At 30.8% G+C, this 25,673-nt stretch overlaps 4 protein-coding genes across 5 annotated transcripts; 1 reads left to right on the plus strand and 3 right to left on the minus strand.

Moving 5' to 3' along the window:
* Positions 1 to 767: 767 nt before the first annotated feature.
* Positions 768 to 7,770, minus strand: LOC109601274 (serine protease persephone). The gene is made up of 6 exons (XM_020017500.2): positions 7,585 to 7,770; positions 2,082 to 2,327; positions 1,920 to 2,011; positions 1,500 to 1,866; positions 1,186 to 1,349; positions 768 to 1,133 (listed from the first exon to the last, which is right to left on the minus strand). Exons 1-6 carry the CDS (start codon positions 7,664 to 7,666, stop codon positions 954 to 956), a joined length of 1,131 nt encoding a protein of 376 aa, XP_019873059.2. The 5' UTR covers positions 7,667 to 7,770; the 3' UTR covers positions 768 to 953.
* Positions 7,771 to 9,870: 2,100 nt separating this feature from the next.
* Positions 9,871 to 13,368, minus strand: LOC109601269 (coiled-coil domain-containing protein 40). 2 transcript variants are annotated; one of them, XM_049967537.1, is made up of 12 exons: positions 13,252 to 13,367; positions 13,152 to 13,191; positions 12,977 to 13,100; positions 12,456 to 12,833; positions 12,161 to 12,405; positions 11,858 to 12,101; positions 11,617 to 11,799; positions 11,144 to 11,561; positions 10,881 to 11,089; positions 10,615 to 10,830; positions 10,372 to 10,560; positions 9,871 to 10,318 (listed from the first exon to the last, which is right to left on the minus strand). In XM_049967537.1, the coding sequence occupies exons 1-12, from the start codon at positions 13,340 to 13,342 to the stop codon at positions 9,917 to 9,919; spliced, it is 2,739 nt and encodes a 912-aa protein (XP_049823494.1). In that variant the 5' UTR covers positions 13,343 to 13,367; the 3' UTR covers positions 9,871 to 9,916. The 2 variants fall into 2 exon arrangements, with proteins under 2 accessions (XP_049823494.1, XP_049823491.1); XM_049967534.1 differs by having other exon boundaries at positions 13,152 to 13,368.
* A 1,620-nt stretch (positions 13,369 to 14,988) lies between these two features.
* On the plus strand, positions 14,989 to 23,166 carry LOC109601282 (E3 ubiquitin-protein ligase ZNF598). The gene is made up of 8 exons (XM_020017508.2): positions 14,989 to 15,265; positions 17,138 to 17,514; positions 17,574 to 17,891; positions 19,976 to 20,172; positions 20,874 to 21,078; positions 21,139 to 21,463; positions 21,514 to 22,065; positions 22,135 to 23,166. The coding sequence occupies exons 1-8, from the start codon at positions 15,083 to 15,085 to the stop codon at positions 22,546 to 22,548; spliced, it is 2,571 nt and encodes an 856-aa protein (XP_019873067.2). The 5' UTR covers positions 14,989 to 15,082; the 3' UTR covers positions 22,549 to 23,166.
* A 940-nt stretch (positions 23,167 to 24,106) lies between these two features.
* LOC126266471 (lactosylceramide 1,3-N-acetyl-beta-D-glucosaminyltransferase A-like) lies at positions 24,107 to 25,471 on the minus strand. Its single transcript, XM_049970503.1, has 2 exons — positions 25,326 to 25,471; positions 24,107 to 25,195 (listed from the first exon to the last, which is right to left on the minus strand). The coding sequence occupies exon 2, from the start codon at positions 25,184 to 25,186 to the stop codon at positions 24,209 to 24,211; it is 978 nt and encodes a 325-aa protein (XP_049826460.1). The 5' UTR covers positions 25,187 to 25,195; positions 25,326 to 25,471; the 3' UTR covers positions 24,107 to 24,208.
* Between the last annotated feature and the right edge of the window lie 202 nt (positions 25,472 to 25,673).

Here is a 25,673-nt window from a genome sequence, read left to right on the forward strand (position 1 = left end):
GGTTTTGGAAAAAAAAATATTTTAATTTATAAAACATGTTAATTTTCTAAACATTACTTTATCTTATTGTGTTTTTATTTTAAAATGTTTATGATAAGGAAAAAGAGATACTAAATGTACTTTTGGCCGAATATAAAAAAGGGGTTTTTAGATCCCAGGTTATATTTAGTTATTTTAACTAACATATTTAACAAATATATAATTATTTTTTTTATAATTCCACTAAATTTAATTGAAGTCTGGTGACTGTTTTCATCACTGACCATTTCTCCTATAACCTTTTATCCTCAATAATTAAATAATTATAGTAAATTAAACTCTTTGTTTTATTATGTTGAATATTTTAGAATAAAACCTGTTATACTGTTAAGACTTTTATATAGAATATACTATTTAATAATTTAGATAGTTCAGAATAAAAATTAATTTCTTCAAAATTCATCAAAAGGTGAAAGAAATACAAAGTAATTGCTCTTTTCAATATTATTTAGTAAACATTTAAATTTTGCTGTTTATAAAAATGTACCAAAAACTTCAAAGGGATAATACCATTTCAAAGTAATAATATTAGAAAACGCTAAACTTAAATTGATATGTCATTCGTTGTACCTATATTACAAATATGAAATGTTACAATTTAAAACTCATATTTTATTTGGCCTATTTTTATTAATTATGTAAAATTTAAAATGTTCTGCTCACAATACAATATTTCTTTATTTCTTCAAAAAAACTAAGTAAGGAAATAAGTAAGGAAGGAATATTCATTGAAATTTCAAAAATTTTAATTCAATACACACTTAAAAAGTTATTGTTGAATACTTCTGGTGAATTATATTAGTATAGCTTAACCTATTGACATTTATACAATTAATATTAAAGCAACATTGGATGAAGATAACCTAAAAAAACAGTTCAAATGAGATAAATAAATAATTAACACAGATATATATTTATGAAGTGTCCAAATTCGGCCACACAAACGACTCTATAAAGTCCAGATATGCGGAGACTCTCACATATATACTTGGGAAACTGGTACCACAACCCATTCCATAAGATGTCACACCAACTATGGTATATAAATTGGAGTCATTCAAGCTTTCAACTTGTAACGGACCTCCTGAATCGCCCTGAAATTTTCCTAAATATTTATTGGTTCAATACGATATAATTTTTACATACCTGACACGTGTCTGAGGTATTTATGGATTTTATGTCACCCGCACAAATTTGCTTTTCGTTTACTTCTTTCTGAATTCTGGCCTTGTACAAGGAAGCGCATTCGGTTAAATTTGAGGACAGAATGGTGGCTTTTTGTAGAGAATTCCAGCTGTTCTGCTCGTTAGCTATAAAAAAATGGAATTAAAATTTCTTCGATGGTTTAGAAAAAGGTGGTTATTTCATACTTTAATGTTAATAAATATCAGAGAATTAATATTTGGTGAGTAATATTTCCTTGAGATTCTCTAACACGTTGTTCAAACAACAAAACTTACCATTTACAACGCCCCATCCGGTGATGATTAACTTTCCGGGATCGTTATTTTCGGTGTAAAGACAGGCAGGTTGCACATATCTATTGAATATCGCTTTGGTTTTAAGTTTCAACAATCCAATATCGTCCTGTCTGCCTCTTATATTGTACTGTGGATGTACCAAGACACTATCGACATCCAAATCTTGTTTGTGAGCTGCAGATTCGTCTTTTAAATCGTTGACGCCCATTCTTACTTTGGTAGGTGCACCTTTGTCTCGGGTTACGACGCAATGAGCTGCTGTTAAAACAAATTGAGCTGCGATCAGTGAACCACCACAGTCCCATTGTATTACCGTCTCTCCTTCCGGAAGATAACCCAACGCAGCCTAAAAAAATTAATTACTGGTTAGTTGCGTACGTTAACTTGGTACGTACGTACCATATGAGGGAATTCAGCTTCGTCGGCGTCTATACCATTTATTATATGCCATGAGATTTTAGGTTCGCTATTTTTCTGGAACTGTTCGCAAGCTGTAAACAAAACATTTTACGTTGTTTTAGTAACACTGGGGTGTAACTGTTTAGTTGAACATTTTTGTACCTATCACACTTTTTCTTCTCTTCTCCAACAATCTGCTTTGCGTAACTTGTAACGGAGTGGAGGGACTGGTGACTTCGTTTGAATTTTGATTTTCTTCCGGACAACAAACCACTTCATCGACACCAACCCAACCACATCTGTGTAGATTGTGTCGGCCGGTTCTCTTCAACATCTCTACTCCATCGGGACAATGTTTCATTTCCTTGCAAACTCCTTCGCCATTTTTGTTTTTGCACGAATCTCCAACTATAAAAAATATTGTAATTTATTATCCTACTCATTTTCTTATATTTCGTTCTAATCGATTATGTAATTCAGTTTTACATGGCATGGTGGCATATTTGGATATCAAACCCAAAATTAGTCTTTAGATTTTCAGAATAATCTCACGTATTACAATATTATTCGTATAAATTAAAAGTAGAAATGTTGTTTACTTACGTCACAAATTAACTAATTAGTTCGGGTATTATAAAAGTTTTATGAGTTTAAATTGTTACGGTAAACTACTAACAGATAATTATTGATGCATCATCAAATAAATCCCCGTATAAAAAACAACTTCGCACGTTTGTGTCTGAATAATAATAAAAAAATCCCTGACCTTATGCTTTCTGATCCAGAAACTCCAGAATGTGCATTGGCCATTGTTTACAATTAGATGCACTAGGTTATCGTCCAATTAAATAATTAAAAAATATAATTAAATTATGCATCCAACAATATCCATGTAATTTTTTTTTTGTTTTACACATGAGTCACAATTGTTCTTTTGAAGGATCGTCGTCAAAACAATATTACTTTTTTTACAAATATTTCTAATTTATAAATTAAGGAGCACACCACACTAGGTTACATTTTACATTTAAAATTTTGAAGAATTAATTTTTTTTTACAATTTCCATAGTCTGTATCTTCAATAATAACATACTAAAATTCTAAAGAGTAGCTCAATAGTTAGAAAGTTACAGAACGGGGTCTACCAGTGGGTATTGTTCGGGCTGTAATAATGAAAATATTGTGGTTGGTCCAAGTCATGGATATTTCATTATTTACTTTGTTTCGGAATTTTATGCAATTAGCAATTTACTAGTGTGTAAAAAATGCGACTTTTAATCACGAGGTTTAGGATTGAAAATTGTGATGTGTGAATACGGTGTTTCGTACATTATTTCCGGGCTTATGATGCGCCTTTTGGGAATCGGAACAAACGGAGTTAAGTCAACGAGATTACCTCTAAATATGATATTTATCTATTCATAATTCTGAAATTAATCATTTTATCTTCTCTTTCTTGAAATTATATCCTTCAAATTTGCTGCAGTTGTACCTCGAAGGGAAGGTATTCAGCTACGGTGAAGGCCGCAATGAGTGCAGCCCTCCAGAGGCTTTTTTTAGAGAATTGGGAGATAGCGAATAACTGGCTTAAAATTCAAGTTTTTCATTTGTATATTTATTATTAATACACAAATATATCCTTCAAATATTAAAACATTTGATGCAGTAGTTTTCTTTAATAAAATTCTCAAAAATAACCTTGTTTTTGACCATCACACAAAAGGTGTGCATCTTAATCTCAAGGAATTTGAGTGAAAATAGTATTACTTAAAATAAATGAATTTACATATTGCAATTTTTTAAAGTTATCTATAATACCACCGTTGTTTCGTCAAAATGAATTATCAATCTTATTTTCATTTTAATTTTCGAATATTGTCAACATGCAACGCCCAGAAATTTAACTCGTGATGACAGTGCTTAAGTTGTTTTATTAGTGCAAGAAGAAGTTTAGTGTGTCTCATACATCAATTTCCCGAATATTACAATGGTACTGATAGATTAGTGATACATCAGAAGATCAAAACATCGTACTACAACTCCTGTCTAGGATTGCGTTTTGCGGTTTTTAGACAACGGTTTGTAACCACAAGAATGTTATAGTCACATTTATAAAATGCAGAAAGGTCGAATGAATTCGACAACGTCTTTGAGAAGGTGCGCAAGATGAGTTCCGACGACTAAATGAAAGATTTTCTTAATATAACTTACTAAATACCACCTTAAGAGTAAAGGCTTAGTTGTGTTAAATAATGACAACCTTAATGTTGACGTTACATTTTGGACATTCTGGAAGAATATGTTGACCAAACGCTCGTTGTATTAAAACAAATTTTTTACTAATGCAGGATAATGCTAGAGCTCCTCATATTGTCCAAAAATATCTTGCTTCTGTTAGAATTGGTACCTGGCCAGTCTGCACTTCAGAATTTAACCTTATGGAACTTATGATTGGGAGACAATTAAACCGTCTCAAGAACGTGGAAGAAGAAATTTAAGATTTTCTGGATCATAACTAAATTCACAGGAAGATTTTGAGTATATATAGACAGAATAAGACTGTAATTTGAAATACATTGGATATACCCAATATTAAATAAAATTAATTAATTCATATGAAAATCAAGTTACTAATTTTTTGTTTTTTTTTTTTAATTAAATTCCTTTTATGTTTTATTAGGATAATTCAAAAAGAAACACATTTTTATGTAAAAATATAAATGGTTTATACTTATATTTACCATTTTCAGAGAAAAAATAAAATCATTTGTTAATGTTATAATTCTTTAATTTCTTTTATATTATAAATTAAATAAATAAATCTACCATTCTATTCCATGTAAAATACTGTTTTCTAAAATAAAAAACACCAATAGTGCGATAGTAAAACAAATATTGCAAAATTCGTAATATAAAAAGGTTATATATGCATTAAACTCAGTAATTATTGATGGATTATTGAACTAATTCCTAAAAATCACTTAATTAATTTAGGCTTATTTAAATTTTTTTTTAATCTATGTTTATTTGCAATGAGAAAGAATGTACGTCGGCAATTAGAAAAATTATCGTATAATTCAATTAAATAGTTCGTAATAAGCCGTATATCCTTGTAAGAACGTTTTTATTTTACATATGAAACACATTTACATTCTTTACATACAGTTATATTAAGATTTTCACTTATGTTCATAGTTTACGTCAGAAAATAATTGAAATTTGAAAATGTAAGATAATTATAATTTAAAATTTACTTTGTATTACTTCTAAGAATTAATTAATAAGAAGAATAGTTCTTTTTCCAGCAGTACAACTTCGTATGTCTGTAATATAATCGATGTATTTTTATTATAACTTTAAATTGATATTAATATTTTATTTGACATATTTATTTATTGTTTGCTTTGCCCTAATATGATTTGATATGTAAAAATGTAAGAAAATTGGTGTGTTTCAAATAGTTTATGTAATAATTTTCACATAATAAAGAGTTTGCCACATAATTATTTATTACTTAAGTATGATATCATAAAATTCGTAATATAAAATTGTTGTATATATAATAAATTACATTATTATGCATGATCAAATAATCCACTAGACTCGGTTATTTAAAATTATTTGAAATTTTCTACATACTGGAAACATAATAATGTTCTATGTTGAATTATACAGAAAATTAAAAATACTGGGTGCATTATAAATATAATTAATTTCAATACTGTACACCCTTATAATGTTTGCATTTATAATTACAATAAAAATGCATACTTAATCTATGTGTCCTGATTTTAAAAAGATGTTATATTTATTTAGATATTTTCTAATAAATTATGTTTTTTTTATATTGGTCTTTGGTTAAAATATTTTGACCTAATATGCAAATAAATATGGAAAATTTAAAACACTCGTGACAAATGTAAATACCGTGTTAACTGTTAACATAATGATTTTCTGGTTTATTTCATTTTTAGTTATGGTTTTTGCATAGATAACATATTTTGCCGACAGGATGACATAAGGTAATTAGAGAAATTAGAGTTTATCTAGTATATAATTTATTCTTTTTGTTATCAATTTTGTAAACGTTTTCAAGAGAAAACAACTGTTTATAAATATAAAGTGAAAAGCGTTTTTAATAAAATTTCTAAAATGAGATTTTGCTATTATTAAATTTTGTTCTTTATGAATGAATGAGTAATTCTAAAATCAATATTTATCAAAAACAAAATTTAATAATTACAATTTTTAATACGTATGAGAAAAATCAATTAACATTTTCTCTAAACGAAGAATATACGTAAATTTAATTTAAAAAAATGGTAAAATATTTATATAAAATTTAATGTTTTTATGAAATAATATTATATTGTAAATTCAAATAAACATTTTATGTAACAAATTGGAACTTTCCTACATTACTTAAAATCAATTTTTAAACTTCATATCAAAATTAGTTCTTTCTTTTTATTTTGTAAAATTAGAAATGCCGTTAAATCAAATTTATTTGTGCATTTCGATTGAATAACAAAAACTCTGTTTCACTGGTAATTAATTAATTTACTACTGTAGGACTTTTTATAGTAATTTTGATACAATGGGAAGTTCAAGGTAAAATTAAATAGAGAACAACAAAACTATAAACTATAATATTGTTTTGTTTGTATTTTCAAACATGTTTTTTTAATGAGATACTTTGAGGTTTAGCTACATTTTTGACATTTTTCTAAAATCTCGCATATTAATAAAAACGTATGTATTTGCAAATACATTATTTAAGTTATCAAACAAGACTGGTGGTCAGTATTCAGTTTTACCTTGATCTTCCCATAGTGATGCATTGTGTATAACTTACTATATACAAAAAACACCAATAACAATAGAATATATTTAATTAATATCCTGTACTCATATTATTATTTATATATTGTTCAATTTATTAATTTTCAAAAGAAATAATATATAATAAACATAACTATTACACATAATGTGAAATTAAAACATATATTTTTCAATATGAATTTTCAGTTACAAATAAATATTGTTTATAACCATCGATATAATTTATTTTTATCCCCGTTATCAGAAATTTTAAACCTTATTACGTACAACACATTAAATTGGGTGATCATTTTATTGGATTTTGTAAGTGAAGGTGAAATTTCTGTTTTAATAAGAAAATTATATAAAATACTTGGAAATCATGACTCCATTGAATGAAATAAATTTGTTGGGAATTCGAAGGTAAAGATTAGTCAAGTTCATCAAGTTAACAACTTATTGCTAAATCTCTTTAAAAGATTTAAGTGAATACAAAGAGTATTCCATGTTCTGTATATTTTTTTCTAGATAATTACTATCAGGTCAGGGTGTTAATTTGAATATGTTTTGTATTGAATCTCTTATAAGGTTAACGGTAATTCGAAATTCGATCTATTATTCAAGAGATTATCAAAACACTTAGCTTGATGTTTGTTTAAAAAATCAGACAGGCAAAAACAAATCTAACAAATATTTTTCTTCAATTCGACGGAATAATTGATTAGTTTTTTCATTAGAAAATTGTTATTGTTGAATAACAAATATCTTTTATTTATTTTGCCAATTAACTTTAAGCACACATTAAATAATTATAATTTAAAACTAATTAAAATTTAGTAATTACCTGATTTGGCCTGCACATAATACAAAACAAGGAACAACAACCAGAAAAACAAACAATGATTAGAGCACAATTTAGGAACCATCTCGACGAATTCTGTTCATCTGTTATGTACGTCGAGAAACGATAGATAAACCAGCTTCCGCGATGATGATTCGTTAATTAACTGTGTGCATGGCTGCTATCCACTAATGACTGGTTTGTTCATTGGTAACCAGTGTTTGGCTTCTGCAATTTTTGAACGCGCATGCCAGCTCGTCTGGTCCACCGAGTACTTTGGTGTTAAGTATTCTTGTTTACTTTAATTTGAGCCGACTTATGGTTATTCCCCAAGTTCTCACATCCCGGAATGATCAAGGATATTTAACATATTATTTTTCTTTTGACTTATTCCTCTTAAAAATATTTATGATCATTACGTATAAATAGAATATTTTACTACACAATAAAAAAAAACACACAATAAAGTATCTATTAAAATTCATATATATATATATATATATATATATATATATATATATATATATATATATATATATATATATATATATATAAATGAAGCTTGTATAATGTTATTCATACACGTTAACATTTTTATACAAGAAGAAACAAAAATATAATTTTAAATATTGAAAATCCCGAATTGTCCATGATAACCTTATAGTTCAATTCAATTGACAAATAATAAATAACATAAATCTATTAAAATTAAATATTTTATAAGCAAACATAAACCTGATAATAATTATTAAATGAATAATACTGATATTTAAATATCATTACAGCTTTTAAATAAAAATGACAATAATACTTTTATTTATGACATTTCTTTTTATTAGATTAAATTATACAATACATACATAACATACAGCTCAAATATAAATGTATAAAATGTAATGAGTAATGTAATATAAGTTATATATGATAGCAACATTAAGAAGGGGGTGTTCAAATTTAATATTCTTTTGATAAAACATAGATGTTATAGCAAGGAGTAAAATGTGGTAATGTTTGGTATAGGTTTTCCCATGTAAACTTATTTTTTACCACAGTTCAAATAAATTTTGTTATTCGTTTTATTTTGTTATTTTAAAAATTAAACTGTTTGGTTGGATCCAATATTGATGTTTAGTAATGTTAAAATGCCTAGAGCGCGAGTACATGAAATTTATCCCTAGCTAAGTGAATTTGAAAAATTATTGGTCTACTGAAGGATTTTTCATTTCTACAAATCGGTATTCGCACTAACAGAAACTAACTACCGTTGAGATGTTTCCAATCGTTATTTGATGATGCCCCAAATTGGAGAAGAATAGACACCGGACATCGAAATGGCACAGATGGAGTTCAAAATCGACGTCTAAGGCCTCCAGACACCGGTTTTCGAGAACTAGATCTTTGGCTGATGAGGAGAACAGGGGCATGTTGTAAGTGTTCGAACGATTTACCGCCGTATAAGGTCATTTAGACAGCAGTATTATCAGACCCATCTTTTGCTACATCTGACTGCTGAGCATCGAAGATAGCACTACTAGGGGCGTAGAGAAAGACAATATTGAAATGTGGAATGGCATCTAATCACTTTCTTTGATGAATCCCAATTCTACTTGGGTGGACATGTCGGACGAAAAAGTCAGACGACGTCGGGGAGAAACACGTCAACATCAGTTTGATGTTGAGCGACATGTACACTGAACAATGGGCATTATGGTATGGGGTGCTATTGCTCATGGAAGTAGTCTTTAGTCTTTATTAGAAAAAACATAACAGCGCAACGTTATCTGTAGGAAGTAGAAGAGCCGAATGTTCTTCCTTACCTTAATCGACTCAGGGATCCAATATTTAAGCAATATAATGCTCTGCTCCATGTTGTCACGGTTAGTTCAAACTTTTTTGAAGAAACCCATGCGAATTTGATGCCATGGCTAGCCAGATGTTTGAGATATGATGAGTAGAAAGCTAGGAAATTTACCCCAGCCCCCATAGGCATTGGAGGTTCTAAGACATGAAGTAAAGATAGCTTGGGATACATGAGGAAATAGACCACCTCATTGAATCGACGCCAAGACCTGCTGGGGAGTGTTTAGATAACCTTGATAGACAAACACATTATTAACAAAATTATTAAAAATAATCTAAAATCTTTGATATTTTGTTTCCAAATTTTAATCGTTTACTTCTTTCTTGATGTTGCAATTTCTTTGTCACTGAGGATACCATATGAAGATAAATATTTCGCTGACTCGCATCACTAACCGATTCTTCTATTTTATATAATAAATTAACAGATCACATTGCAAAATATATATTATTTGTTAAAGAGTGCATTAAAAAATTAACAAATTACATGTGGGAGTCGCAGAGTATTGAAAATTCTTGTGAAAACTTCGCTGAAATCCGGGAAATCGGACGTTAAGTTCTCAACAATTTTAGTCAATTTATTGTTGACGTCCTTCTGCTTGGAATATTCACTCGTCAATTGTTCTTGGGTGCGGCACACTGTATAAGGTGTACGCCCTTTGGATAATTCCGTATATAAAGCCAATTTCTTTTGCTGCATCAAAAGCAACTCAAATTTCAGTTGACGATTCGTCTTCATCGTTTCCGTTTCTTTCATCATCTGTTCAGCTTCCTTTTTTATCTCTGCGATGTCTCCATCGATGTCATCTTTGGATTTATTTATACTTTCGGCTTCATTGTTTATGGCGTCGATCTGACGCTGCACGTCTTCAATTTCCTGAACCAGACAATTTTTTTACAATTATATAATTAAGTTACTATTTTTCTTACGTTTTCAGTCTTCTTCAGTTTGTTTGACAAATCCTGTATCTTTTTGGCATAAGTATATTTACTTTTGTTTTCACCTGTTTTCTTTTCAGCAGCATCAGTAAGTAGAAACAAGGATGTTCTTCTTACTACGCATTGTTCCAAATCAGTGACTAATTTCTCCTGAGCTTTTTTCAACTGGCTATATCTTACCTACAACAAATAAATTACAGTGACAACGATTTTTGATTGAAAAAATTGACTGACCTTCATTCTATGTACTTCTGACTTCATAGTTGCTAATTCTCCGGACTCTGATTGAGATTCTTTAATGTTCTCTTTCGTTTCCTTAGTCATGATAATTTTCTTCTCCCATTCCAGTATTTGTCTGTTTAAGTCCAAAAGATCTTTGCTTAACGTTACCTTTTCATTTTCCAGTTCAGCAGTTTCTGCTTGTATTCTAAGACATTCCAATTCAGCATCCTATAAATAGTCGGAATCAGCAAACGTCTAAGAAAATTTAGGGGAATTACTTTAAGTTTAATGTCGTAATGGTTCTTTAAAATATCGTTGGTATTGTCTATTTCGTTCTTCCTGTCCTTCTTCTTGAATAAGGAGTCGCACAAGATCACCACTTTGCTTTGCAATTTACGGATACGTCTTTCCAAATTTTCTAACTCCATTTTCTCCCTATCAATATCATCGGAGATCTTGAAGTTCTTTTGTTCCAAAATAATTACCTCTAAAGAAAAATATGTGTTAAGTAAATGGTGTTACAAAAAAATTTGTGGTTTACGTTTTTTCAACAAATTAGTATCGTGAATTTGTTCCTGTCGATCCTTAGACATGGTGAGCAAGTTCTTCTGCTCCCTAAGCCAATATGTTTGGAGGTTTTTGATATTTTCCTGCATGTCGTCGACGCTCTTTTCCAAAGCAACAATCTTCAAATCCTGCGGTGAACCCATATCGAGACCCGGATCGCGAGCCTTCTCCAACTTGTTGTTCAATCCCTCCAGCTCGGCTTGTTTCTTCCTAATAGCTACGTCGAGCGCATCAATTTTAATTCTTATTGCTGCATCTTCGGCCACCAACTTTTCATTTTTAGCAGATATCTCGCCGTGCTGTTCTTGAATTCGAGCCAGTTCAAACTTCTTTCTATCGATGTTTGTTGACAAGTTTATGTGTTGGTTTTCGAGATCCGCCAGTTTAATTTCCTGAACAATATTAACATGGTCAAGTTGTTATTTATGAAGACTGAAGGAGACTCACCGCATTTCTATTGATTTGTTGCTGTTTCTTAATCTTTAAATGCATATTTTGCGCTGATTTATCATTTAGGACTAGAACGTCAATCAACTTGGTAATCTCTTGTTCCTTCTGAAGCTTCTTGCTACATAATGTTTGTATGTCTTTAAGCAATATGTTAAGGGCCGCTTCTTTTTGTTTTTGCTCCTAAAAAAATATACCATGTTCAAATTATAACCAATAATGATAAATAAAAGAAAATTACCGCTTGTACGATGTCTATATCTTTAGATATTCGATCAGAAACACTGGTAAGTTCGTATAAAGTTGTCTGCAATTCTTTATATTTCATCATTTCATCTTGAGTGCGACTTTTGTAATTGTTGATGTCTACATTTAATTTGTATTTATTTAAAGTGTGACTCTCGTTCTCAGCTAATTCAGATTTTATCAACTTTTTAACTTGCTCAATCTCCGTTTGTATCGCTTTCGACTTCAAGTCCAATTTTCTGGGAATAAATTAATTTATATTAACTCTTATTATTCATTATAGTATATAATAAATTACTCTGCCTCATCTCTTAAACAACCCAAAACTTTGTCGCGGTTTCCAACGGCAACAACAACCGAGTTCCACGAATGGATCAAACAACGGTGCTCGGCCTGAATCACGTCGATGTTGGCGTTACCCTGCGACACCATTTCGGCCATTTCTTCTCTTTCTGATTCCTTGACGCGCAGTTGCATGTCCATCGTCTCCAACTCGCTTTCCAACCGCCAAATTTCTTTCATCAATTTGTAGATGACCGCATCCTAAACATATCGTTAACGTTACAAATTCTCCGGTAGGCGTTTGTGTTTACCTGTCTGCGCTTTTCCACAGCAAGTTTCGTGTTGTCTTTGCGAGTTTTCTCCGCGATTCGCTGATTAACCGTAATATTCGATTCGATTCTCGTCTCCCATTCAGTCATTTGTTGGACCAACAAGTTGGTCGCCTCCAATTCGCCTCTCAACTCGCAAACTGTTTTTTCCGATTGGAACAGTTTTTCACGAACTTCCTTATGTCGTGTACGTTCTTCCTCCAGTTTTTCCTGTAATTCTTCTCTGGCTTTCGTGATAGTATCCAAAGTTTCGGCACTTTCTTCCAATATGGCCTGTTGCTTACACAATACTTGTTGGGCCTCATAACTTCTAACTCCGACACTGTCTCGTTCTTCTCTCTTCCTTTGTAATGCAATATTCTAAAAATTGAAAATATAATATGGATTTACTCTGTAATATAGAAAAAGGTGTAAAGTGAGACATCTTAGAATGTTTGTAAAAGTTTCACAAACATAAATTCTAGATTGATTATAATATATTGAACATGCTTATTAAAACTTACATATTCGTGGACTTCACTCTTTAATGTATCTATTTGAATCAGCAACTGTTCTTTCAAAGCCTTTTGGAAACGCTCCAGCATCGGATGATTTGGATCCAATACTGGAAGTTGGGCAATATCCACTCTACAAGAAGGATTTAAGGCTTCTACATTAACCATATTAAATATTACTCACTCAACATTTTTAACTGTCTTATCTTCTTTGATCGGCTGCCCTGTAGTGACTGATTCGTCCATTGGTTTGTTCAAAGTTTTGTCGGTACTGAACGACTTACCAGTTGCCAACGTTTTGTCAGCTGTGAATGATTTATTAATCCATTTGTCATTTGTGAGCGATTCATTAATCGTAGGCAGTTTCTCACTCATTGTAAAAAAATTGTAAATAACTTGTGTAAAGGAGAACGGAACTAATCGATTTAATAAAACTTGCCAAGTTTCGTTGCTAGGTTACCCATTCGATTGTAGCAGTGCTGACTCGGATGAGTACTGTGCACTAGACTCTCTCTATTGGGGAGTTACAATAATTTATTTATTATTGCACAACTTAATTATAAATCCAATATAAAAATATATGTTTCTCTATAATTCACTATCTTAACAATTTAAACTTTTCAAAGCATGTATAATTTACTTATCCATTGTCTCCCACTCTCTAGTTGACAAATTAAAATTGAAATTAAAGAAATATGAAAAGCAAAATTCCTAAATACAAATTAAACATAATAGTATATAAGAGTAATTTTATATGAAACAAATTTTTTTGCTTAATGTACATATATAGAAACTTAAACAATTTAAAAATTAAAGTTTTAATTTTTAAATATTTATTCTTATATTCTTATATAAATATTTTTAATATCAAATAATCCACATATGCGACTATTATTCATTTTTGTCATTTTTTTATTTAATAAATGGTTTAATTCAGAATAGAAGATCAAAATTGAAGTTGATCTTTCCTTAACTTCCAATTTTATACTTGCGGTATGGATTTGTATTGTGAACTTTGAAATAGAGTGAAGGAAACGATTCCTTGTCTTGTCATGACATAGTACCATTATACAAAATTATTGATTATATGGACTGTTTCATGTAGATAGATAGATACGAAATTACGAAAGATGTGATAAAATCATTTGCGAACTATAATTAATTTACCAGTTACATGGTTTTGATGGTTACATGATAATGATCTGAAGCAAAATTGTTAAAAGATAATCATGCTGAAGTTTTCGTTTGGTCAACGTAAACTCCAGATCTAAATCCAACGGAAAACTTTTGGAACGACATGATTAATACATCAAAAAACATCAAATTTAGATGAATTGTGGGTATTGATCAATAATTATAGAATTTAATTTTAAATGTGAGCATTTATTTTGTTTCATATTTAATTTAAGTAATTTTCTTTTTATTTAGGTTCAAAATGGAAAATTCTAGAAATATATAATGTAATTATTTTAAATTAAATATTTTATTTTTTATTGCAGTTAATTAGAGGTGCGCATTTCCTAATTAAAATTAAATAGTAATGTATGATATTCCTCAGGCCATCACTGTAATTCTAATATAATTGAATGAATATTTGAATTCTTTCATTTAAAAAATTACGAACCAAATAACAATATTAATATTTCAATATTAAATATTAATTTCTTTATTAATTAATAAAATAAAATATTTCTTTAATAAATATAAAAATTTAAATAATCACAATAATTTTCTGAAATTAATTTAATTATTATATTGTTGCAACATTTGAACTACCATGAATATCTCAACAAGTCCTAGATAAAGAACTGGTACAATTTAATTTATTTATCCTAAATAAAAAATATATAAATTCAGAGTATAACTGGATTAATTAATTAAAATCATTGTTATTCTATGGCCAATATTAAATGACTTGGGGCAAAACTTTCCCTTTTTGGCGGCCCTGGATTATAGACAGTGGAACACGTGTACCCGTCCAGCGCCACCTGTGATCAGTTAGAAAAATTCCGTGTTGCGAATTGAGCTCTGTCAACTGTGTTCCTCAAAAATTGGTTGTTTTTTCAAGTTTTTAATAGGTTTTTGCGTTTTGATATCGACATTAAAACAGTCGACATGTCTTCCGAAAACAACCAGAATGGAGCCGAAGCGGAAAATTTGTGCGTGGTCTGTTTTAAAAATGTCGAGGTATACTCGTACGGAGTGTGCGATCACCCCGTCTGTTTCGAGTGTTCGACAAGAATGAGGGTTTTGTGTAAACAGAACGAGTGTCCGATCTGTCGCCAAGACATGCCCAAGGTACGGATATCGCGCCCGATCTGGCCGATCACCTTTTTTTTTTGTACATAACCCCATGTTACTATTTTGGTAGCAATATTTTTTTCATGGTGTAAGCGGAATTATATAATGGGCGGTTTTTAGCGGATGTGTCCCATTGTTTTGCCTGAAAGCTGACTGTTCATGTCTTTATCTGCAGTGCAAATTGATGATTCCGTCGTTTTGTTTGAACGCCAACCTATGTTGTGTTTGTCTCAATGCTATGAAACAGCTTGTGTAGTGTACACGAAGAAATATGCAATATCCAAGGCATGAACTTTATAAAACCTACAATAAAATGTGTCATTCATATAAGATTATTTAATTGGATAAGAATAGCTTGATAAACTATCAAGAATTGGCAATTAATTAGTAGTTTATCACAACACACTCTTGTTTGTTATTTTAGTTAGAGTATTATTTTTTATATTTATATATAATATAAAAAAAAGTATTCAAGTACTTGAATATTCAGAGATTCAAATAAGTTTCTGCTTATTTTCAAAGCATTTATGTTGCTGTGTCTGATACTTGTATTTAATCTCTTTATGTACCCTTTTATAATTATCTACATAGTATTAAAATCACTTTTCTATAGACAGGAAGAATAAACTCCTTTGTAAAATCTGAATAATTCTAATAATAAATAAGAATATTAATGTTTTTACTTTCAAAAATTTTTGTGAAATTTGTAAAATTAAAAGAAAGTAGAATTTTGATTAATAATTTAAGATGAACATAAAATCGAAATCAATTTCTAGAGGTCTAGAGTTGATTAATTATAAAACTAGAAAACGAAAATTTAATTTTTTTGTAAGCTAACTGCCAGAACTCAATTTAGAGTTAATTTTGGGATATCCCATGATTAATCACTTATAAAATGAGTGAGGTTTTTAATTGCTTAAGTTTTTGAAGTTTACAAAACTCTGAAAAACCTAGTCAGAAGGAGACTTTAGTCTCAAACTAACAAAAAATATTTTATATATGCAATAAGTAAATATCGTTTATTAATAATATATTAGAAATAAGCAACAATTTGTAGTCTTACAACCAATTTTATGTCAGAAATGTACTTAGGTTTCAAAAGAATCCTTAATGATTATGAAATGAATTATAAAGATTTGATTTCTGGAAATATTTTTAGCATTAAATTTAACAAAATAATTTAAAAAAAAGTTCACTAATTTTTGGATAAATAATTTATGTGTCCTGGATTAATGTTTCCAATTTATCTACTAATACACAAAATTTCTGTTTGTACGTCTAATTCGAATTTGCGATAAGTTAACCATATTTGTGTTATTACTCATTTGATATATTTGTAATTTATTTGTTGTAATTGTACAAGTAATTCAGATATCATTTGCCATTAGATAATTCCTTTTTTTAATGTTTTCCTTTTGAGAAGAAAAATAAATAAAATTACACAAATACATATTCAAGTTAGTATTATTAATTACATTTTTAAAAGAAATATTTCACTTCAGCCATTGAGTAATCATGTACTATATAATAAAGTTAAATTATTATTACTTTCCCATTTAATTAATTATATGAATTATTGCATAATTTTTTCTTTTGTTTAAAAAATAATTTCTCACTAAGAACAACCAAATAATAATTAATCAAATATTTAACATTTTATTTTATTTTTTTTTTTTATATTTTACACATTTTCATGATATATATAAGTTGCCTTGAAAAAATGCGAGCAATAAATCATAACATATCGTTACAAACAGGGCATAGCCTTAACAGATTTTGGTATCTGGTAAAGTAAGAATAGATCAAAGACCAAATATTGATTCTGCAGGGTATTAATTTGTATTAAACCACTATTTTTTTTTGTTACAGGTACTTTTTACGAGGTCGGTGGAACCGTTCAGCATAATATTTCCGCGGTTCGAGCGCACGAACCTCCAAGACCGGACGTACGGTCTCTACTTCTGTACGACCGACATCCAGAAGATGTACTGGAAACTGTTGGAGAACCGATGTCTGATATGCGACGAAAGCGAAAGTTTCTCTTTCAAGACGTTCGCGCAGCTGAAGGACCACGTGCGCCGCGAACACGAAATGTTCTATTGCCCCCTCTGCGTCGAACATCTTAAGATCTTTACGTTCGAACGACGGACCTACAACAGACAAGAGCTGGGCATGCATCGCAGGAAAGGCGATCCGGACAATACGTCGCATCGTGGCCATCCCCTCTGTCAGTTCTGTGATACGAGGTGCATAGATCTTTTTCATTTAACCGTGAAGATGGTTTGACGTTACGGTGTTGTTTTAGATTTATGGATAACGACGATCTGTACCGGCACCTACGTCGTAACCACCTGTTCTGCCATTACTGCGATGCGGACGGTAAACACCAGTACTATGACACCATGGACAATCTCAAGCAACACTTTCGTGAAGAGCATTTCTTCTGCGAAGAGGGCGAGTGTCGTGAGATACCACTCACTGCCGTCTTTCGTACCGACATCGACCTCAAGGGACACATAATGCGCGAGCACAGTCGACACATGACCAAGTCTGCCGGTAAACAGGCACGCACCCTTCACATGGAGTTCACGCTGGCACCACGTCCCCGACCAGAAACTTCACGGTATATATTCACCACATTTTCGTATTCATTTTTGAATTGTCTAATAATGTTTTTTATATTAGAGGGGATGAACAGTTTGTATGATTGTATTAGGTACCAGAAAGAGTAACTTAGGTTTTTAATATTGAACTTTAAGACAACAACTTTCTTTTATTCAACTAAATAATCAGCATCAAATTAATACTATAAGAAGAAAAGCTGGATTCTTGGAATAAATAAAAATATCAACTTTACTTTTGACATACTCCTTCATTTTAAACCGTGTGTTATGTAAAAAATTGGTCAATGACAAAAATGAATAATAGTCACATGCAGATATATTTGAATTACTCTGCGCGTCTTTTGCAGTGGGTATGTTGAATTATTTCAGAAATCAGAATATCATTGGCCTTATATTGCAACACAAATATATTATAATAAAAATAATAAAACCAAGTTCACTCCTCGTCGTAGCTCGTTGTAGAACACCTCCATGTTATATATAGATATTATCAGTTTGTTAATAGCGATTCCAATTGTGACTTACTACACTTTATGAGACATTATATATTTAAGCCATTTGTTGACTTAGATTTCTTCAGAAGAAAATCTCAAATTCACAAAATGCGTTTTATGAAAATATTAAATTTACGAAAAACGGAATATTTACTTTCATGTCTATTAAGTATATAAAAAGTAAAATAAATTTAATATGCTGACTATCTGGAGGACAAAATATTCAAATAAATTTACTCGTCAAAATAAAACAAATTGAAAATATTTTTCTACTAAATTCGATTCGTCCCTGTGCAGTGTGTATATATATATATATATATATATATATATATATATATATATATGGCTACTTTCCATTTAACATATGATAATAAGAAGTTTCCTTTGAGTCTCTAAAGCGAGATGTGCTCTTGTGTTGTCATAAATCTAGCTAGTCAGTATGTAAAATTCCATGCTTAGTCTACCATAAAGTCATCAAAATATTTTTTATTATGTTTTAATCAACTCATTTTTCGACACCTCTAACAATATGATCGATAGAAATGATGTAATTTATTGCATGAAGCCTCTTTCTAATGGCCTATTTCCAAATATATTGCACAAGATATTGCTTAATGTCTTTGTTCGTGAAGGTTTCAGAATGACCTTTTCATCTTCATTTATTTCCAATTTTAACCAAATTTGTGCTACTTCATCATTGTTAACATCTCCAAACGTCTTGCGCCTTAAAGCAAATTTGCACAAATTGTAGCACTTGATTCAACCATTAAAAATATAGATAGAAATAAATAAATAAGGAAAAAATATATAAGGAACATAAAAAATACAGATTAAAATAAAAATGTTAAAATATAATATAAAAATATATTCAAATAAAGCATGAACCAACGTCGTATATTACTTTTTTTGGTACCTAATACTAATAGTTCAGAAGTAATGGTGAAATATAAATTTTTGGAGTAAAATTTTGCCTACAATTGAGGTTAGCCTATTTTCGTTTTTGAAGTATCTACAAATGAGTTATATTTATCAAAATCGTATGCCACCACTTAAAACAAATTAAATAAAATTTGATATTATTTATTTAAGGAATTCTCCATTTTTTTTCTCTTCTCATTTAATTTCCATGTATTATTTAATGGTTTTTATTTTTAAAATACAAATAATAATAAAAAATTGTTCAGTCAGTCGTGATGACTATCTATGGGTCCAAAATAGTCTTAGTAAAGAGTTAATTTTTTGTTCCGTTTTTCCCGAGTCTTAATGCTTCATATTGGATAAAATGTAGATAAACTGAAAAAATAACTGAAAATTACAGTATTTATCATACTCCAGGTACTAGATGTTTATAGACTCTTTGTTATTTCCCTTCAATTCAAAATAAAACAGCAAATTTCATTTTTATTTAACAATATGTGTCCTCGTACTCTAAATATGACTCTGGCGAATATTTCAAAAACGAGGTGTGATCTCAAAATTCGAATCCCTGAAAAAATTTTACTAAGACAAATTTAAATGCATCATAATATATTCATTCATTATATAATTTTCTTTGTTCTACATTTGGGACTAATTTTCTTCTATCACAGTAAACATAATAGAATGGACAGGGTGGATGACGAACCGGGCGGACCGGGTGGCGGCCCTGAAGAGCCGCAATTCTTCAACACACTTTCTTCTGACAATTTCCCGTCACTCGGTAACGCCACGCCACATGTACCACTCACGAGAGTCAATTTCACGTCAAAAGTCAAAAGGCTTGATGGTGCTGAGTTCCCTTCACTAGGTAAATATATTAAAATTGATAGATTTCTTCGCAAAATAAAACAACGTTTTATCTGATAAAATAAGGCACAAAATAACCAATAAAGTAATGTGATAAACACAGTTATGTTTATATGTCACTTAAAGAGAATCTAATGACCGTTTCTGAAATATCAAAGCAAACTAACATTTCGCAGATTTCAAGAATAAAAGCTCAAGCAATAAAAACTTTCTACAAGTACAAGTTAAAGAAAAAAATATATACATATTTTTCAAATGGAAACCATAATTGAATTGAATAAAATATAAAAAAATGAAAAAATCAAAACTTTCCAAATACCGTAATATCTTAGGTACATATAATTTAATTTTTTAAATGATTCTTCTCCAACATTACGGTTACAAATGATTATTTCGAATTTTTAAGAAGAATCATTTTTTGTGATAAGTACTATAACAGGTGAAAAAAAAATTATAGAAAGTTTTTATCGTTTGTCAAAACAAAATCAAACAAAAAAGATTACTTTTTCGAAACCTACCAAAAGTCAGTTTTTATTGATATTTCAGAAACGGACAGAAATATTAAAATCAAAAAATTAAATTCTGGACATTTAACTTAGAATCAATTTTACTAACTCTTTTTAGCTGCAGCCATTCAGTAATGTGTTGTAAAGAGATAATACATATATATTATATAATTTTAACATTGTTTTAAAAATGTAGGTGGGAGTAGAGGCCGTCCCGCCCCTGCGGTCACCATTAGAGCCAATTCATCAGCACCAGGTACGAGCAGACCGGAAGTGACCATAACGGGAACGGTACGTGGACAGTCGTCCAGCACCTCTCTCAAGAATGAATTTCCGGCATTGGGCGCATCCTCATCGTCGTCCTCGTCATTGGGCGGCAGCACCGTTAGAGTTAGCATGAAGTAAGTCATCTTTTGTCCCCATTTCTCTGAACGACTTGCTGTATAGGATATGTTTTTCAGTAATCCTCAGGAATCCAAGGTGATGATACAAGTGAACAGCAGGCCCAACGGCGCCGCAATCACCACACATATCACGACGACGAAATCTGCCCCGTCCACCTCCTCGCAACCAATGAAACAGCAACAATCGTCCGAAGATTTTCCAGCGTTAGTTCAGTCGTCGCCGGTGACCCAGCCGCAGTGGGTCCAGCAGCGCCCCAAGAAGCAACAAGAACAGAAGAACGCCAAGGTGGCGCCCGCACCTGTACTGCCGCCCAGCGATCTGGCACAGTTTCCCTCGTTGTCGAAGAACGCGGGCAAGGCCAAAAAGACCTCCAGCGTGACGGTACATTTAAAAATACCTTTTTTTCTCTCTCAACTAACTGGTTGTTGTAGGTTCCCGTGACACAATCATGGGTGAACTTAAACGAACGAAATAAACCTCAAACTTCGAATGGTAGTAACAGTACAAATAAAACGAGTAATACAAACGGTGGGGGCGACTCCAAGCCCTCGCCCTCGACATCTAAGGCAGACAATAAGCATAAGCAAAAACCTGAAACAGAATCAAAATCCAAAAACAAAAAGAAAAAAACAAAAACAACGGAACCAGATACTAATAACACTACATCAGACACCCAAAATTCCAGCAACAACAGTAACAATAACAACAATAACAATAATAATAACAATAACAAAGTTGAGTCCAAGAATGGGGTGGTAAAGAAGATATCGGAACTGAAAATCGGTACATTAAATGTCGGCGGAGAATCGTCGCAAATTTCGAACAATTTCACGACTCCAAACGAAAACAAACCTCCGCCAGGTTTTAGTGTTAAACCTCCGCCCGGATTTAGCAACGCGAATTTTCCCAGTTTGGGATCGAACAACTTAACGTTTACAAACAGTACTGGTCAATCTTATGCGATCACACCAAGTTCAGAACAGGCAAGGAATCATATTCTCTTTTAGGTAACCACCGTCATCAAATATATTAATGTTAAATTTTATTTTTAGTGCTACCGGCAGCCGACGAACTTTAGCGTCAGAAACCAAAACCTGATCAAACGATTCATGAGCGTCCTCAATGACAAAGACGCAATCATGGAGTTTAGAAAGTACTCGGATTTGTTCCGCCAGGATGAGCTACCACCGAAAAAATACTATGCCCATTGTAAAGAAATACTGGGCAATCATTTCGAGGACATATTTCCAGAGTTGCTCGTTCTTTTACCGGACATACAAAAACAACAGGAACTGTACCAGGCTCATGACGGCGCGTCGAAAAAGAACCTCCTGGTGTGTCAGAAATGCCAACAAGTAATTCTGAATCGCGAGCTAACCGATCATTATCGTTATCACAGTCTCGATAATCACTTTCCCAGTTTGGGACAGGCCCAGCAAGTTAGCAACAATGCCTGGAAAAAGTAGGACGCAACCATCCCCAGTGGGTCATTTCGTAGGCTTTGATAAAATAAACCATACACATGTTGACAGCTTAAAACAGATACTATTTTCATTTTAAGAGAGTGTCAAAGCTTTTTACCTGTATATAAGTATCATTCTGCACACCTCAGCACTGCAATCTGTGATATTCGTAGTAATATTATCTTCAAACGCGAGTATTATGGAATATTGCCGAATGTTGTATGCATATACAATTCAAAAATTATTTTAAATAGCAGGTAGGTATAAGACTGTAAATTATTGACTATCAGAATAATCATGATTGTAATACTGATTAACCGTTCCGAAAATCTAATAACCATTGTTAATTTTTAAATCCTAAAAATGTAGTTTGCTAATGAATAACAAATACACTGATAATCATAGTTTGATTTGTGGCTGTGGTTTTACTCTCGTTTTTAAGATTATTGGTAAGCGTTATGTTGATCTAAAATATTTTTATTTTTAAAGTTATCGCTTGAAAAAACGGCTTTTAATATGTTTGGGTGTTCAACTGTATAAATGATTGTAAATAAAACAATGTACAATAATTTAGTTTTGTAATAAATACATCTATTTTTGAATAAAACCGTTTTAGTTTAATTTATGTGTTTTCTTTTTAATGTTGTCTCACTTAGATTTGCGTTTTAGAATAGTTGTAAAGTAAATATCAAAAATGATTTTCAATATGTTTGGGTGATCAAATGTATAATATATTATTGTAAATAAAACAATGTGCAATAAATTAGTTTTGTAATAAATACATTATTTTTGAATAAAACTGTTTAAGTTTAATTTGTGTTTTTATTTTTATATAATAATAATTGTATAAAAATTCGATTAATGCTTACATTAAAAGTGAAATGCATTTCCCACGGATTTAAAATATTTTTTTATGGATCACTTCTCCCAAGAGACCATCTATATAGACTTTACTAGAAAAAATTACTATAGAAAAAGCATTTTATTTGTCTTATTTGAACCTGTAAATGTAAATGCTTGGAGATAATAAATGAAAGGTAGTACATACTATTAGAATATGATATAACTACAAGAAACTATCCATTTTCAATGGGTAAAAATTAGAAAAAACATTCTCTGATGAGTCCGTTTCTCGGATGATAGATAGAAATAGAATATATACACAGAGGGTCAACAGAAAGATTCACACGGATAATATTGTTGGTACAATGAGTTATGGAGGTCGAAATTGCTACAATGGTTTTACCTCAAATAAGTCTAAGCCATTAAGCATATGTGGGATAATATGGGTAGACGAGTGAGTCAACTTTCAAACTCTCCAAACAATTTAAATGACTTTTTGTTACGATTGGTCAAAACTTGGAATTTGAAATCACAGAGGCAGAAATATTCGATATTAAATTTCTTCCACATATTTTAAAAAATATTTAATTTTGTAGCTTTTTAAAAAAAAATATTTTTACAGTTTTACATATTTTTTTAATAAAATTTTTAACATTTTTATTTAAAATGTTTAATATTTTAACTTCACAAGAATAAATAACGGATAATTTATTTTCATAATAAAAAGTCCTTTGATTGAATTATGCGTTGCACATAACAATTTATATCTTATTATAATTGATTGATATTATATATAAAACGTTATTATTTAAAATATACATTATAACCAATTGATATATTGAATAAAGCTCGTTGGTACCGGATGATTTTGTACAAAGGTCCAAAGTAATTCAATTTGTTTCTCATCCAAATGTGCAGGTCCTAACAAAAATGGATCTTTTGGAATTTCCCGTCTGATTTCCTTAATTTTATCTGAATTCCATACTAGATTGCTGATATTTTTATGTATGGAACGGAGAGGTGCCGCAAGAATTCCCGTCACATAAACATTATCAACCCAAAAAAAATCTTCCGGCCTGAGCTGTGCTTGCATGTATAAATATAAGGCAACATCCGAAGAATACAAAATACTCGATCCGTCGCAATGAGTGGGATAAATCTCCTTAGGATATTCATTGTAAAGTACTTTCCAATTTGCGTCGTTTGTTCGTTCTACGGTCACGTTTTGTAGTACCTGACACGCTAAAATTCCATTGGAATAGTTCACTTCGAGATCGTTCCGAATGAAGTTCTTCATTGCCGGTGTGTTAACGAATATGTCGTCGTCCACTTTGAGCACAAATTTCGTCTCGGCGCAGTGGTAAGCTGCGTATTTCAAAATCATTATGTGTTTATACGGCAAATTTCTATACGTATCAGCAAAATTTCCCTGAATTATGTCTCTGTATATATGGTTTTCTTCATTTATCTTCTCCTGCAACCATTTATCCCCCACTGCTCCCAGAGCGAATACTAATTGAACAAACTCATCGTTCATTTTCCACGTGTTTCGTATCGTGTAGCGTTTTTGAAAATTTTCACCTGAACTCGACACCACTATTAATAAAACGGGTTTCGTTCCTACGCATACCTTATTTAAAATGCCAAAATGAAAATCTATGTTTATTAATTGGTGATAATCTTTGGGTAAGTGGGGGTGATCTCGAACATATTCCGCGGGATGCAGTGATCTGACTAAGAGAAATATTGAAAAAGCCAGTACTGTGTAGACAAAATCTGTAAAGGACAGTCGAACCATGGCTTTAATCTAGAATAAAAAAATGTGAAATGAATAGAACGATTTAGAATTCATAGTTCTCAACACATGAGTCTATAACGACTTTAAGAAACAGATCTTACATTTATATTAAGTGCTATTTATTAACGTCGATACTTACCCACTAATAAATAGTCATGTTCTGATATACTAAACAATTTTAGTTATTACATGATTAGTATAAAATTAACAACACGCACTTGATAGGATATATGTACATTTTAAACGAGAAATATTTAATATCAATAAGTTTACAAAGATAACAGAACCTACTTGTTTTAAACGTGTCACTTTAGTATTGCATATTTCAAGTGGAAAAGATAAAATAATTTAAAGGACATTGAAAAATTGTGACCAATTGTTTTTGTATGTATATGAAATAACTTTTATTTAGATTCTTTCTTCTTTTCATATTATAAAAGTTTTAAAATTCAACATTTTTTGTAATTTTTTCTACGAAAAATCAAAC

This window comes from Aethina tumida, chromosome 1 (assembly GCF_024364675.1).
Source record: "Aethina tumida isolate Nest 87 chromosome 1, icAetTumi1.1, whole genome shotgun sequence".
Classification (NCBI taxonomy): Eukaryota; Metazoa; Arthropoda; class Insecta; order Coleoptera; family Nitidulidae; genus Aethina; species Aethina tumida.